Genomic DNA, 16,975 nt, shown 5'->3' on the forward strand with positions numbered 1-16,975 from the left:
CTCCGGCATTAACCTTCTCCCACTGGTGCTGTGTGTTCTGTTGTCTGGGTTGATGCAAAGAATCGTTTTATTTCCCCTAGCGAGCGCATTCAGAGCAAACACCAGAGCTGGGCATTGAGGAGTGAGATCAGGGAGCACTTTTTCCTCCCTGGGTGAATGTGAGGAAGTGTAGCAATCCCTCCACACAGTCTCAAAGGCTGCGGGTGCTGGGACAATGGGAGCTGCCACAACTGAGGTTTTGTTAATTAAGGATATCGGCGAATATGGAAGAAAGGACACAGCAGCTATGTGCGAACAAAAAAGGTGGGGCAGGGCTGGGTGGCTGGTTACTCTGTTCCAATGGGAGTGTGCCTAGATTGGGATTTAGACTTGATGTCCAGCAGACACCCCTCGGGCAACACAGCTCCCTCAGTACAGACCTGAAGTGTCAGTCTGGAATGAGTTCAAATCCTGAGGGGATTAAGTTTAAGGAATGTTATATAAACGTATCTGGAAACATTCCTTAAACTGCCGCTTGCGAATTCAGTTTCCAAGAAATTCCCTGAATTGCTTACCTGACAATAGATTGGGAATCAGCTGGAATAAGATGACTTTGTCCTTCTCGAGGAGGATGAACGAGCCGAGAAGGACTGTGTGCATGGAAGTGCCAATTAATGTGACTATAAACATCCCCACTCTAAACACACCGAAGCTCCGTTTGGCGAGGGTGACACTTGTGACAGTGAGCCCCTCACAGCTGCCCCTCGGTGAAATGGACGGTGCTCTCATGCGTTCTCTTTGCTGGAAGCACAATATGTGCAACAGGTTGGAGCTGCTGTCCCCGCCCCGCTTTTCCCGCCAGCTTCTCGCGGGCTGGGATAAGGCTGCCTGCTGAATGAGGGGTGGTCTCTGACTGATTTCAGCCTATCCACTGGCAGGCTGTGTCACTGCATCAACCAGCCCCCCCCCCCCCCCCCCAACACTCCCCAGAAGAGAATAAAAGGCGCGGACTCGGCTCTGCCGCTGAAGTCCACATTTGGCACTGGCTGCAGTTGGCTGGCCTGGAATGGCCATCCCAGCAAGCAGGGGGACACTGGCCTGGACCCTCGGGGCTCAGTCAGCAGCCTCCGAGGAGATGAGCACCTTGACGCCCAACTACACCAGCATCTGGGGCAACGAGAGCCAGGCGGGTGGCTCCAACCAGACTCGCCTGCCCTGGGCCAATTACCCCAACCAGTTCGTGCAGCCCTCCTGGCAGATCGCCCTCTGGTCCATTGCCTACGGCTCGGTGGTGGCGGTGGCGGTCTTTGGCAACCTCATCGTCATCTGGATCATCTTGGCTCACAAGAGGATGAGGACGGTGACCAACTATTTCCTGGTGAACCTCGCCTTCTCGGACGCCTCCATGGCCGCCTTCAACACCCTGGTCAATTTCATTTACGCCCTTCACAACGACTGGTATTTCGGGGAGACTTACTGCCGCTTCCACAACTTCTTCCCCATCACCGCGATGTTCGCCAGCATCTACTCCATGGCGGCGATCGCTGTAGACAGGTAAGGATGTGCACCCCCCACTTAACCCCCCCCCCCCCCATCCTATTGAGGTGCCGTTCGCTTAACTGTGAAACCTCACAGCTGGGGGTGGGGAATAGCCTCTCAAGCCAACCCCCTCACCCCCAGTCCAGGTTGAGGGTCAGTACAACCCCCCCCCCCCCCCCCAGCTCAGCAATTCGCCCACTTGCCTTGTCAATTTCAGGTCGCCTTCAAAAGACCACGAACTTTCTTCACTGGGGGCTACCTATCACAGCCCCACAACCTCCCTTTCCAACAGAAGAAACCGCCCTCAAAACAACAGCACATGCTGGAATGTCCAAAATAAAAGAAAGATTTGGGGGGGGGGGGGGGGGGGGGGGGTGATGTTCACTGCCCGCAAATGGCTCGGGAATCTCCAGGAGCTGAACAGTCCCCGGACTGCGTGGACCTCTGAGGGTCTGAACACTGAATCAGATCGAAGCGGGTCTTGGAGAAAGACTGGACGATTCAAAATGTTACAGCGTCCAGAGAAAGAGTAGCGTAAAGGGGAGGGAAGAGAGTTGCGACAGGGTTTAAAACTGATCGGCAAATCTGTAACAAGGTGAACAGACGTTTGGAGTTGATGGAGAGAAATGATTGGAAGAAGGGATAGAGCCCCGCTGAGACAGAGAGAGAGAAAGTGATTTGGAAAGGGAATGAGGTAAGGATTTGAAAAGGAAGAGATATGACCAACTCTTAAGACCCCTGTGAAAGGGGGAGGGGCGTGAAACGAGAGGACAGAGATCCAGTGCATTCATCAATTACAGAGGGCAGAGATCCAGTACACAGATGCAGTGCGTAGGGCAGTGATCCAGTACATGGGACAGAGATCCAGTATGACAACCCAGTACAGAGGGCAAAGATCCAGTATAGATCCAGTACATGGAACATAGATCCAGTACATAGAGCCAGGACATGGAACATAGATCCAGTACATGGAACATAGATCCAGTACATAAGACAATGATCCAGTGTATAGATCAAGTATAGAGGACAGAGATCCCGTTCAGAGATCCAGTACTGATAGCCAGTACAGAGGACATAGATCCAGTTCAGAGGTCAGAGGTCCAGTGCACAGATACATAGGGCAGTGATCCAGCACAGAGACCCAGTACAGAGGCAGTGATCCAGTACATGGGGCAGAGATCCAGTACAGAGAACAGTAATCCAGTACATTGGGCAGAGACCCAGTACAGAGGCAGTGATCCAGTACATGGGACAGATATCCAGTACAGAGACCCAGTACAGAGGGCAGTGATCCAGTACATGGGACAGAGATCCAGTACAGAGGGCAGTGATCCAGTACATGGGACAGAGATCCAGAACAGCTATCCAGTACAGAGGCAGTGATCCAGTACATGGTGCAGAGATCCAGAACCGAGATCCAGTACAGAGGCAGTGATCCAGTACATGGGGCAGAGATCCAGTACAGAGGCATTGATCCAGTACATGGGGCAGAGATCCAGAATAGATATCCAGTACAGAGGCAGTGATCCAGTACATGGGGCAGAGATCCAGTACAGAGACAGTGATCCAGTACATGGGGCAGAGATCCAGTACAGCCATCCAGTACAGAGGATATAGGGCAGAGATCCAGTACATGGGACAGTACATGGAACATAGATCCAGTACATAAGACAATGATCCAGTGCATAGATCAAGTACAGAGGGCAGAGATCCCGTTCAGAGATCCAGTACCGATAGCCAGTACAGAGGACATAGGTCCAGTATAGAGACCCAGTACATAGGGCAGAGATGCAGTACAGAGATCCAGTATAGAGGGTAATGATCCAATTCAGAGATCCAGTACCGATAGACAGTATAGAGACAACAATCCAGTACATAGGGCAGAGGTCCAGTATAGAGATCCAGAACATTGGGCAGAGATCTAGTACAGAGAGCCAGTACAGGGGACAGAGATCCAGAACATAGATGTAGTACATGGGCAGAGATCCAGAACATAGACCCAGTCCATGGGGCAGAGATCCGCTACATAGATCCAGTCCATGGGGCAGAGATCCAATACATAGATCCAGTCCATGGGGCAGAGATCCGGTACATAGATCCAGTCCATGGGGCAGAGATCCGCTATATAGATCCAGTACATGGGGCAGAGATCCGGTACATAGATCCAGTACATGGGGCAGAGATCCGGTACATAGATCCAATACATAGGGCAGAGATCCGATACATAGATCCAATACATAGGGCAGAGATCCGGTACATAGACCCAGTACATGGGGCAGAGATCCGGTACATAGACCCAGTACATGGGGCAGAGATCCGGTACATAGACCCAGTACATGGGGCAGAGATCCGGTACATAGATCCAATACATAGGACAGAGATCTGGTACATAGATCCAATACATAGGGCAGAGATCCGGTACATAGATCCAGTCCATGGGGCAGAGATCCGGTACATAGACCCAGTCCATGGGGCAGAGATCTGGTACATAGATCCAATACATAGGGCATAGATCCAGTACAAAGGGCATAGATCCGGTACATAGATCCAATACATAGAGCAGAGATCTGGTACATAGATCCAGTACAAAGGGGATAGATCCGGTACATAGACCCAGTCCATGGGGCAGAGATCCGGTACATAGACCCAGTCCATGGGGCAGAGATCCGGTACATAGATCCAATACATAGGGCATAGATCCGGTACATAGATCCAGTACAAAGGGCAGAGATCCAGTACATAGATCCAGTACATAGGGCAGAGATCCGGTACATAGATCCAGTACATAGGGCAGAGATCCGGTACATCATTCCAATACATAGGGCAGAGATCCGGTACATAGATCCAGTCCATGGGACAGAGATCCGGTACATAGATCCAGTACATGGGGCAGTACACAGGTCAACACCGTTCCTTTGAGAGAGCAATTTAGCTAGGCCAACTCCCCTGCTCTATCCCCGTGACCCCACCTTTTCTGGGTACTAAAGGTCAATTTAGCATGGCCAATCCGCCTAACCAGCATATCTTTGGACTGTGGGAGGAAACCGGAGCACCCTGAGGAAACCCACGCAGACACGGGTAGAACGTGCAAACTCCACGCAGATAATAATCCAAAGTTGGATTTGAACCCGGGTCCCTGACGCTGTGAGACAGCAGCACTAACCACTGTGCCATCGTGCAGTTGCAATCATTGCTAAAATGCACAAGCACAATGATTAAGATATGAAGCCCTCCTACAGGTAAAATACAATCTCAAAGTACACTCCTAACTCAGAAATGGACCTTATGTGAGCAAAAATGATAGATTAGGAATGTGTGCGGAAGACAAATTGCTTTGTTTTGGAGTTAGGATTCGAGACAACAAGCTAATGAAGTCTAGAGAGGGGTAGCAGAGGGCAGGACAGTGGATGAATGATTGACTGGCTGGCCTCCAAAACAGACGAGGACCAGAGAATTAGAGAGGAGGACTGTCCCCAGGGCAAAAGGCTAGAGAATGCCATGCTATCAAATGAATCAAGACAGTGGAAGGATTTTGAAGATTAGGCTATGTGGTTTTCAGTCAATAAGTTGGGTCACGGTTAGAGAGTCGAGTTTTGCAAAGTCCTAAATGACAACTATGCAGAACCTCACTTGGTAGCAGCCACCAAGTCCTGGGCTAACTAAAGTTTGGAAAGGGTTGAGCTCATCCAGAGGGCTTTGAGAACTTGATCCAAAATTAGCAGCAACCATGGTGGTGGGGGTGGGGAGGGGGGGGGGGGGGGGGGAAGAGAGAGAGAGAGAGAGAGAGAGAGAGGGTGGGAGCGGGTTGGGGGAGGAGATAAGTAAATAATATTCCTCAGATAAATCAAAGTCACCAACCAGATGTAGGGTAAAGGTTTCAGCTTGGGGTAAAATATGACACCTAAGGTTGTGCAACACCAGAGACCAGCAAGAGGTCTTCAGGAAGTTAGTCAAAGGCATGGAAGGGGTTAATGGGGACCAAAAATGTTTTGTCGACATGAGCTGAAGGAAATGTAATCTCATCCAGAGTTTGGTCCAATACTGACATTTGGTTAGTATGGCAACTGCCTTGGATTTGATGCAGGGTGTCATTGGCATACAAGTGAAAATTGATTGAGTCTTTGCAAATAATGCTTCAGTTCCAGAATTAGTGCTCTTCCCACATCGGAATCCTTACATCCTAGCTTGGTCAGCGAGGACATGAGTAAGCAGGATGAGTCTCTGTGGCTCGATTTTGTAAATTTGATATGTGATATGTGTCAAACTTGACAATATAACTGGCATCAGATAGTCCCTAATGAAGCTGCATTTGGAAATGCAAAAAACACTGAACACATTCAGCACAAACAAATATAATAACCGCCCAGCACTGCAAGATATCCTGCTTTTCAGGAAATCAGGATGTCTGAAAGGAGTAGCAAATGGATGAATGTGCATATGGAAAATCCCTACCTCCGCTACCTTAATGATAGCTCCAAATGCCCCAGTTTAATGCCAGGCAGGGTTTTCACTGGTGCACACACATTGCATTGAAAACAAAACAAATTGGCAATACTGCGCCTTGGAACACTGCATTCAGGCAGTGGCGTGGCGGTATTGTCACTGGACTGGTAAACCAGAGACCCAGAGTAATGCTCTGGGGACCCAGGTTCAGATCCCGCCACTGCAGATGGTGAAATTTGAATTCAATTTTTAAAAAGCTGGAATTAAAAAGTCTAATGATGACCATGAAACCATTGTCGATTGTTGTAAAAACCCATCTAGTTCACTGATGCCATTTAGGGAAGGAAATCTGCCATCCTTACCTGGTCCACCCTACATGTGACTCCAGACCCACAGTAATGTGGTTGACTCTTAACTGCCCCCTCACGGGCAATTAGGGATGGGCAAAAGATGCTGGCACAGCGTGCAACACCCACATCCCATGAAATAATTAAACACATTCAGCTCTAGACACAGAATCTAAGGATATACTGACTTTCAAGGGGGTACAATTCTGACTTAACACAATGGTTAAGCTTAAATTATGAGGACAGATTGCATAAATTTGGATTGTATTCTTTTGAATTTTAAAGATTGAGAGGGGGATAAAAGCTAAACAAATTCAATAAGGGAGATGCAGAGAAGCTATTTTCTCTTGTGAGGTAATCTAGAACAAGGAGGCATGTTCTTAAAATAACAACTCAGCCATTCAGGAGTGATATCAAGGAGCACCTTTTCATCCAAACGAAACGTGGGATTCTCTGCCCCCAAAAAAGCTCTAGATGCTGGGGCGATTGGAGCTATCAGGACAGAAGTTGATATAATTTAGTTGGAGGAGAGTATCAGGTACAATGAGAAATGGGAGTGGAGATCAGACTTGAGATAACTACAGGGGCTGGTTTAGCACAGTGGACTAAGACAGCTGGCTTGTAATGCAGAACGAGACCAGCAGCACGGGTTCAATTCCCGTTCCAGCCTCCCCAAACAATCGCCGGAATGTGGCGACTAGGGGCTTTTCACAGTAACTTCATCGAAGCCTACTCGTGACAATAAGTTATTATTAACTGAATGGCGAAATGGGCTTCGGGGCTAATTGGCTTCCTCATGTTCCGATGTTCTTATCACTGCTGGTGTTATAGTGTGGTGAGGTACCTGCTTTATGGCATTTGGGGATCAGAGCATTGTAACTGTATCTCTGAATTGTCTCCCTAATCCTATCTGTTCAAAACAATTTACTTTTGAAAATTGTCTCAACGCACCCAATTTATTTATCAAGTTTACACCACAGACTTGAGCGATTAGGCAGTCCAATTACAGTCCAATTACACACAACAGTATCAAGAATCATATTCTGTCTTTGGCTCCCAGATTTTCTGAGTGTAGAAAATTGAAACCTCCAAGGAATTCTGTGCACAATATGAATCCTCAGTGGGTGAGGCACCCTGCCGGGTGTATTAAGCCAGAGAATTACTATGGTACTGAGCTCTGTCGAGACCATTAAAGAAAAAAAACAATTTCACTAAGCTGTAGGCAGTGGTCAGAACTTGTGATGACATTGTAACATTTGACACAGCCAAATTAAATGGGAATACTGTCTCAAGTGTTTAGTGACAGAAAAGCATCACCAGAAATAGTGCACAGAAATCCATGTACCCTTCATGGGACTTTTATGGCAATAAATAAATAATTGAACACACTTTCAATTTTAGACAGGACAACATGTCTTTGAGCTGTGATATTCCTGCATTATTCACCTATGTCTGTCTGTTGCATCAATATCAAATACGCAACATCTCCCGTATATGTGAAGCTGTTGAGTAGGAATTCGAGGCCCAGAGGAAATATTGTGTTGAAACAGCAAGTTGCTTTCACAAATGGCACCTCACTGATAACTGATAGCAGCAAGAAATAAAACGCTCGACTAATGAGTTATGATGTCCTTTGGCACAAATTAAACTTGCTGCAAATCATTCTGTTTACTCAATGGCACAACAGTTCCAGGAATCGTACGCTAGCTTTGCCCTGAGTTATAAATTGAGTGTGTGTGTTTGTGTGTGTGTGACTTCCAAAGTAATGATAGCCCCTATTAGTCCATCCCGCTAAATAAGTATTTTATTTCTACTGGTAACACAGCATCTGCTGCAAGTGTGAACTATTGATGTGTATATATTACTGCGGTGTAGCACCGTCCCTTAATATTGTTTTTTTAAAACTGATTTTTGTTGCTGGTCAGGTCATGATGGTTGTGAGTCTTCTTCAACCATTGCAACCTGTAAGGTGTAGGTGTTCCTTTGAAGCTGTTAGATCAAAAGTTCAGATGATAATCTAACAACAAGCAAAATGCGTCCTTTAGGTAGAACAGACTGCAGACAATGGTGGACAGAGCAGATGTTTAATCAAGTAGATGAGTTGCTGGTCAAAGCAGACACCTTTGCCCTTGGTGGTACCAAATTTCTTGCGTGTTGTTGCAGCTGCGATCATAAATAACCTTTTAGTGTCACAACTAGGCTGACATTAACACTGCAATGAAGTTACTGTGTAAAGCCCCCAGTCGCCACATTCCGGCACTTGTTCGGTTACACAGAGGGAGAATTAAGAATACCCAGCTGGTATGGGAATTGAACCCGCGCTGCTGGCCTTGTTCTGCATCACAAACCAGCTGCCTAGCCCATTGAGCAAAACCAGCCCTCACAAATCGAGGCAAGTGGAGAGGATTTCATGACTCCCAACTTGTGCCTCGTAGTTGTGGTGAGGCTTTGGAGTGTCAGGTGTTGAGTCTCTCATTGCAGAAAGCCACTTTTCTGACTTTTTGTTCAATTACCCTGATGTTCAGGAACTACAAGAATTTGCATTTAAATTTGATTTCATGGTGAGAGCAGTAATATCAAGTAAGATGATTTCACAGTTACGCAATGAAAAATATATCCTCTCATAAGAGCAGTTGTTACCTTAAATGAGTTCCTCAGAAGAACTGGCTGACCTCAGCGCTTCAGGCAGTATATTCTCCATGGTCTGGAAGAATAATTGGAACAGGTGAAAGAGGCAGCCCTGGTAACAGGACACTTGGAAAATCATTATCCTTAAGCAGAGTGAACAGGGTTTTGTGTAGGTTTCACAAATCTGTTCCCAGTTTTTTGAGGCTTCAATTAACAGGGTAGATAATGGTGGAGGGGAGAGGGTGTATTTGGATCTTCAGAAGACATTTAAGAAAGTACCATGCAATCGGTTGCTAAACAAGATTAGGGCGAATGGGATTGGTGGTAATATTTTACTATGGATTCAGAAGTAGGTAGTGGGCAGAAAACAGAAGGAATAAATGAGTAATTTTCAGGATGGCAGACTGTAACTAGTGGAGTGCCGCAAGAATTAGTACTTGAGTCTCAGTTATTTATAATCAACATTGGCATTTTAGATGAAGGGACTAGGTGTAACGTATCCAAGTTACAAAGATAACTTGTGTGGATCTGCACATTCTCCCCGTGTCTGCGTGGGTTTCCTCCGGGACCCTGGTTTCCTCATAGTCCAAAGATGTGCAGGTTAGGTGCATTGGCCATGCTAAAATGCCCCTTAGTGTTCAAAAAAGATGTGTAGGTTAGGTTAAGGGTATTTTGTGATAGAGCGGGAAGTGAGCCGGGTGGAATTCTCTTTCAGGGGATCAGTGAAGACTCGATGGCTTGAATGGCCTCCTTCTGCAGTGTAGGGATTCTATGATGTTACAAAGCAAGATGTGAAAGTGAGCTGTAAGGGGAAGGTTGCAAAGTGATTGAACAAGGAAATGTTAGATGATGTGCAATGTGGGGATAATTAAATTATCCTTTTTTTTTTAGGAAGAATGTAAAAGCAATGGCCGCAATTTTCCTGCCGTTCTCACCGGTGGACCTTCCAGTCCCACCAACAAAGAACCCTTGCCCGGTGGTGGGGGGGTGCATAGAATGGGATACCTCGTTGACAGTGGCAGGATCAGTGGCCAATGGTGGGCCGTCTCTGCCACGTGAAACATGGGGCGCGATTCTCCGCAAAGGCGGAGAGTCGTGAAGGCTGCCACGAAACCGGCCGTGTTTCACGGCAGCCTCCGCGCCCCCTCCCGGGACCCGATTCTGCTCCCCGATCAGGGCTAGCATCGCAGCCCCTTGAACTCCGGCATCGCGGGCTTAACGAATTTCACTAAGCCCGTGCGCCAAAGTTAGCGACGGCTGGCGCATATGATGACGTCAGCCGCGCATGCGCGGATTGGACAACTCCAACCCGCGCATGCGCGGATGATGTCATCCGCGCATATGCGTCAGACCCGCGCATGCGCGGTCCGTAATGCCCCTCAGCCGCCCCGCGGACTTATCCTGTGGGGCGGCGGAGGGAGAAAGAGTGCGCGGGAATCGGACCCGCTGCCCGCGATCGGTGCCCACCGATCGCGGGCCCATGCCACCCTTGGTGCGGCCGTGCCAATCGGTCGAATGGTTGTGCAGAACGGCACTTTGCGGCCATTTTCACGAACTGGTATAGAAGGTGTATTAGAAATCGTGAAAACGGCCGTAAAGGCCTTGGAAATCGGCCCATCGGCCAGGGGAGAATCGCTGCTCGCCGTAAAAAAACGGGGAGCAGCTATTCGTGTCGGGGGGCAGGCGTGGGGGGGGGGGGGGGGGAGAATAGCGGGAGGGCGTCGGACCAGCGTCGCCGTAAAAATTTGCGCCGCCCGCTATTCTCCGCCCCGTCGTGAGTGCGGAGAATCGCGCCCATGGTGTGGGCCGCATGTGTGAAGTCCCACCCAATATTCTTTGCAAGCAGGGAGAACAGTAAATGTTGCCATTCAAAAGAACTTGGTTGTTTTTGTGCAGGAGTCACAGAAAATTAACATATAGGCACTGCAAATAATTACTAAGGCAAATAGTACATGCGTTTTATTGCACGGGAGTTTATTGCACAGGAGTTTTAGTGTAAAAGTAAGAGGAAGAGCAATTTCTAAATTTGCGAATTACACCAAAGGTGGGGGGATAGTCAATACTGAGAAAGACCACAACATATTGGGCGAAATTCTCCGACCCCACGCAGGGTCGGAGAATCGGCCGGCAGCGGCGTTATTCCCGCTCCCGCAGGGTTTTTAAATCTCTGACCGGCCAAAAACCGGCGCTGTGCAAATCCCGCCGGCAGCCTCTGAAAACAGCTGGCGCCGGCGGGATTTCATTTTTTTTTTAGTTTCCACAAATCTCCGGCCCGAATGGGCTGAAGCCCCGCCGACGTGGCCACGGGTCACGTCGGCGAAAATCACAGTTGCTTTAAAAGGCGTCAACCATTGATGATGGTTGATGCCGTTCAGTGTCGGGGGGTGGGTTGCGGCATCGGGGGGGGGGGGGGGTGGGTTGCGGCATCGGGGGGGGGGTGGGTTGCGGCATCGGGGGGGGGTTGGGTTGCGGCATCGGGGGGGTGGGTTGCGGCATCGGGGGGGTGGGTTGCGGCATCGGGGGTGGGTTGCGGCATCGGGGGGGAGGGTTGCGGCATCGGGGGGGTAGGTTGCGGCATCGGGGGGTGGGTTTGCGGCAATCGGGGGTGGGTTGCGGCATCGGGGGTGGGTTGCGGCATCAGGGGGGTTTGCGGCATCGGGGGGGTTGCGGCATCGGGTGGGTTGCGGCATCGGGTTGCGGCATCGGGGGGGTTGCGGCATCGGGTGGGGTTGCGGCACTCGGGGGGGGTTGCGGCATCGGGGGCGGGTTGCGGCATCCGGGGGGGGGGTTGCGGCATCCGGGGGGGGTTGCGGCATCGGGGGGGGGGTTGCGGCATCGGGGGGGGGGGGGGGGGTTTGCGGCATCGGGGGGGGTTGCGGCATCGGGGGGCAGCGGCGTGCAGAGAGGGGGGGCGACGGATGCCCGGGGCCAACGCACCGTCGCCCCCCCCCCTCTGTACGCCGCTGCCCCCTACCCCAACCACCCCCCCTCACCACCCCTACCTCCCTCCAACGCCCCTACCCCCCTCCCCACCACCCCTACCCCCCTCCCCACTACCTCTACCCCCCTCCAACACCGCCCCCCCATCTCTCGCAACGCCGCAACACCCCACCCTCAATGCCGCAACCCCCCCTCATCGCCGCAACCCCCCCTCTCAACGCCGGGTCCCCCCCCTCTCAACGCCGGGTCCCCCCCCTCTCAACGCCGGGTCCCCCCGCTCTCAACGCCGGGTCCCTCCCCCCCCCCCCAACGCCGGTACCCACACCCCGTCCCCCTCCCTCTGAAGGCCGGTACCCACATACCCCCCCCCCCTCTCCTCCTCCCCCCTTCCTTCCTCCTCCCCCCCTCCTTCCTCCTCCCCCCTTCCTTCCTCCTCCCCCCCTTCCTTCCTCCTCCCCCCTTCCTTCCTCCCCCCCTTCCTTCCTCCCCCCCCTTCCTTCCTCCCCCCCCCTTCCTCCTCCCCCCTTCCTTCCTCCTCCCCCCCCCTCCCTTCCTCCCCCCCTTCCTTCCTCCGTTAGTGGGGGGGGGGGTGCGGCGTTAGTGGGGGGTGGAGGGGTGCGGCGTTGGAGGGGGGTAGGGGTGGTGAAGGGGGGGTTGGGGTAGGGGCAGCGGCGTGCAGAGGAGGGGGGCGACGGATACCCGGGGCCAACGCACCGTCGTCCCCCCCCTCTGCACGCAGCTGCCCCTACCCCAACCCCCTCCCCTCACCACCCCTACCCCCTTCACCACCTCTACCCCCCTCCAATGCTGCACCCCCCCACCCCCCACTAACGGAGGAAGGAAGGGGGGGAGGAAGGAAGGGGGGGAGGAAGGAAGGGGGGGAGGAAGGAAGGGGGGGAAGGAAGGAAGGGGGGGAGGAGGAAGGAAGGGGGGGAGGAGGAAGGAAGGGGGGAGGAGGAAGGACGGGGGGGAGGAGGAAGGAAGGGGGGGAGGAGGAGAGAGGGGGGTGTGTGGGTACCGGCCTTCAGAGGGAGGGGGACGGGGTGGGGTACCGGCGTTGAGGGGGGGGGGACCTGGCGTTGAGAGGGGGGGACCCGGCATTGAGAGGGGGGGGACCCGGCGTTGAGAGGGGGGGACCCGGCGTTGAGAGGGGGGGTTGCGGCGATGAGGGGGGGTTGCGGCGTTGAGGGTGGGGGGTTGCGGCGTTGCGAGAGATGGGGGGGGCGGCGTTGGAGGGGGGTAGGGGTGGTGGGGAGGGGGTAGGGGTGGTGGGGAGGGGGGGTAGGGGTGGTGGGGAGGGGGGTATGGGCGTTGGAGGGAGGTAGGGGGTGGTGAGGGGGGGGTGGTTGGGGTAGGGGGCCGCGGCGTACAGAGGGGGGGGGGCGACGGTGCGTTGGCCCCGGGCATCCGTTGCCCCCCCTCTCTGCACGCCGCTGCCCCCAAACCCCCCCCCCCGATGCCGCAACCCCCCCCCGATGCTGCAACCCCCCCCCCCCGATGCCGCAACCCCCCCCCCCCGAAGCCGCAACCCCCCCCAAATGCCGCAACCCCCCCCCCAATGCCGGAACCCCCCCCCCCCAAATGCCGCAACCCCCCCCCCAAATGCCGGGTCTGTCTCTCTCCTCCCCCCCCTCAAATGCCGGGTCTGTCTCTCTCCTCCTTCCCCCCCCCCCCCAAACGCCGGGTCAGTCTCTCTCCTCCTCCTCCTCCAAAAAACGCCGGGTCTCACCACTTCCGCAGCTGGTGAAACTGACGCCTATCGCGTCAGTCAGCTGCTGGCCCCTCCTGGAACGGAGAATAGCGACCTAAAAGAAGGCCCCAACGCCGGAGTCATCTACACCGGTTTTTCTCGCCGGAAACCGGCGTTACGATGGTCTGCAGAGAATTTCGCCCATTATAGGTGAACATTAATAAACCATAGAATGGGCAAATAATTGGGAAATGAAATTGAAGACAGATAAATGTGAGGTAGTGTATTTTGGTAGGAAGAATGGCAAGGTCATTTATTACTTGGAAGGTACAAATGTGGTCCTGGAACAAAGGGACCTCAGAATACAAATATATCAATCACTAAACGTTTTGCCACAGGTTAGCGAGACCATTATAAGAGCACAAGATCAAGGCTTTATTTCTCGAGGGATAGAATTGGAAAGTAGGGAAGTTATGCTAAACATATATCGAACTTCCTTTCGACAACTTTTAGGGTACTGCAAACAATTCTGGTTGTTGTATGATTGTAAAAAAGGATATAGAGGCATTGAAGAGTATTCAGAGAAGATTTGCGAGGATGGTATTAGAAATGTGTATACGCAGCAGGAAAGAATGCAGAAGTTGGGTCTCGTCTCTGTTGAAGAAAGAAGCTACGAACGATTGAGATCAAGTAGATATAATGAGAATGTGTCCTCTTGTGGAGAAGAACATGACTAGACCATATAAGATAGTTGCCAAGAATTCCAATAGGGCATGCAGAAGAAATTTCTATATTCGAAGAGTGGTGAGAAGGTGGAACTCACTACCACAGGGAATGGTTAATGCAAGTAGGGTAGATGCATTTAAGGGGAAGCTAGACAAGAGAATAAAGGGTTACAATGGGAGATTTAAATGAGGAAAGGTGAGAGGATGCTTTAGCGGGGCAGTATGGACTTGTTGGGCTGAATGGCCTGTTTCTGTGCCTGATATCCTATATAAGGGAATCTTGAAGCAATTATATAAAGTTTTGGTGTGTCCATACTTGGAGTACAGTGTATACGTACCTTAGCGAATATGCATCGAATGTTCACTAGTTCAGTGTTAGTCAACCTGCCCGCCAGGTCACCACATGTGGTGAATTGATGCCAGTCATTTCTGGAGTCACATAAGACTGAGTTGTGTGGAAGCTGCAGCAATGTGCATGAATATGGGCGGCCCTCACTTGACCAATATTTATTCCCCCTCCACTACCCAAAATGAGCAAGGAAGAATCTGCCATGGTGCTATTAGACAGGAGTCACATATCAGTCAGACAGTGACAATGTTTATCAGAATATCGATCATTTCTCATGACGTGAAGCGGCAGGGCTACTTGTTCGACGAAACAAGAAAAATAGTCCGCTATTTGTTACCTTTTCTATTCTCTCTGAGTGCCTCTAAATGATGACACATTTAGATATGTGCTAGAAAGATTAGGATAGGTATATGCTTGTTGGCCAGTGCTGACGTGATGGCCAAAGGACCTCTCTCTGCTATAAAACTCTGTGATTCTATGGCTCTGTGAAGCACTGTGAAAACAGGGAAGGACAGTGATCTGCTTGCTCTCAAAATGTTCTTGTGGAAATGTAATGACACAGGTTGTGCTAACTGGAATTCGGCTTTTTTAAGCTGGTAGTTGGTGATTTTCATAAAACATTTAAGTTGCATGGGCAACAGGCAGTGCCTGAAGGCTGTCAGTGGCGATTGAAATATGCAATTTTGGCAAGCTGGGGCAGTACAGCAACATCCTAATGTGTTGAACCTTTATCTTAATAAATCTGTTGAAGTGAGCAATTGAAAGGAGTACAGCACTATTGGCTTAAAAGGAGAGATCACAGGAGGTTGGCCATGAACCAAAGGCCTCGTAAAGATCCGGAAATGGCATGTAACAGCGTAACCAAGGCAAGAGTCAGAGCCCAGAAACCAATCCGTAAAGATTTGTCGATTCTATTTCCCTTCCTGATTCTCTTAATTGCTCAGATCGTGCGGTCCCAACAATGGTGATTGGTGAGAAGGTCACTGTTAAAGGCACCACAACCACTGACAAAGTCACTAACACTATAACCTGGAGGGTGCAATTCTCCTGAATAGACTCCTGAAGGAGCCCACATTGTTGGTCCTGCTATTCCTAATCTTAAAGTAACCAGGGGCTATTAATTCATAAACATAGCCAGTTTGCTCTCAAGTTGCACAAACCTCTATGTGCAAAGTGTGAGAATGGGATAGGCATAGTTGTAAGTGGACAAAGTTAGTGCTAGTCAGGGTATTGAGCTTTGCAATAAAAATGTTACACATGAATACCCCACCTCCTCTTGCCATCCCACAGCTCCTCTTCCCCCAGACCCCTGACTCATTTATCACCTCTCATACAGTTAACACCCAGCTTCTCTTTTCCTCCTGCTACCCTCATCCCAACCCACACTCCAAGCTCTTTTACTAGCTGCATCTGGGTACCCCTGGCTCTGCTCCCCATTCCACTGCCTTTCCCCACTTCCATCACCTCCCACCATGGCTATCTGGGGTAGATGAGAATGTGTAATTAGAAACGCAAACAGATCAGCCATGACTTTAATGAATGGCGGAGCCAGCTCGAATGGTCAAATGGCTACTTCTGCTCCTATATTATATGTTCGTAAGAAGAAGTTACCGTGAAAACTACTAAGCAGGTAAGTTGTATTTCTGTGTAGCCAGTGGCATACACCGCAGCTTCACCATTGACAGGAAGATTCATGCCATTAAATCAATTCTGATGAAAGAGAGAGTACAATTCTCCCAATTGAAGACTAATTGCTCCCTCCAGCAGAAAAACTGGATTTTTTTCCCCACTGCTGCTAGGAGTGAACATGAAGTGCCATTCAATGGCACTTAGAAATTCTTTTATCCAGGATCAGGGTTTTTGTGCCATCGATGGCACCTCAGGGTTTTCACTGGACCTGAGATGGACGGGACCTATCTGTCTGTCAAGTCCCGCTCCTCAGAGATCGGGAAGCGCTCCAATCTCAGAATACTGCTCCAGTACCCTCCCCCCTCTCACCCCACCAGAACGGGGGAAAGATCCTCCCCTCCGAGCCTGCCCAGTTCCCCATTCATCCACCCAATCTGACTGAGTGCTACCTCACACCTGGTCTCTCTAGGAAGCTCTTCAGAACAAAGAGACTGCCTCTTTAGAAATTATGGTTAGTAAACCAACTTCTCAAAAGTGGAAGTACGTGAGAGTTAATGGACCCCTGTAGAGCTTTTTAAATAAACAACTGTAATCCGCCCTTTGATACTCCCTGGACCTGTCAATTGAAAGACTTTTAAAAAGTAAAAGTGGGTGAAATGGAATATAAACAATGCAGTTCAAAGCTTTTAGGCATCTAGGCATGCCA

At 50.7% G+C, this 16,975-nt stretch overlaps 1 protein-coding gene across 1 annotated transcript in view; it reads left to right on the forward strand.

Annotated features, from left to right (window-relative positions):
* The first annotated feature begins 1,016 nt into the window (after positions 1-1,016).
* Positions 1,017-16,975, forward strand: part of LOC119970215 (neuromedin-K receptor-like) — a 106,765-nt gene continuing 90,806 nt past the window's right edge. Inside the window, exon 1 of the mRNA XM_038804472.1 lies at positions 1,017-1,533. Within this exon, the coding sequence (XP_038660400.1) occupies positions 1,046-1,533 (488 nt within the window). The 5' untranslated portion in view covers positions 1,017-1,045. The remainder of the gene's footprint in view (positions 1,534-16,975) is intronic.

The sequence above is a fragment of the Scyliorhinus canicula genome, chromosome 8 (assembly GCF_902713615.1).
Source record: "Scyliorhinus canicula chromosome 8, sScyCan1.1, whole genome shotgun sequence".
Taxonomy (NCBI): Eukaryota; Metazoa; Chordata; class Chondrichthyes; order Carcharhiniformes; family Scyliorhinidae; genus Scyliorhinus; species Scyliorhinus canicula.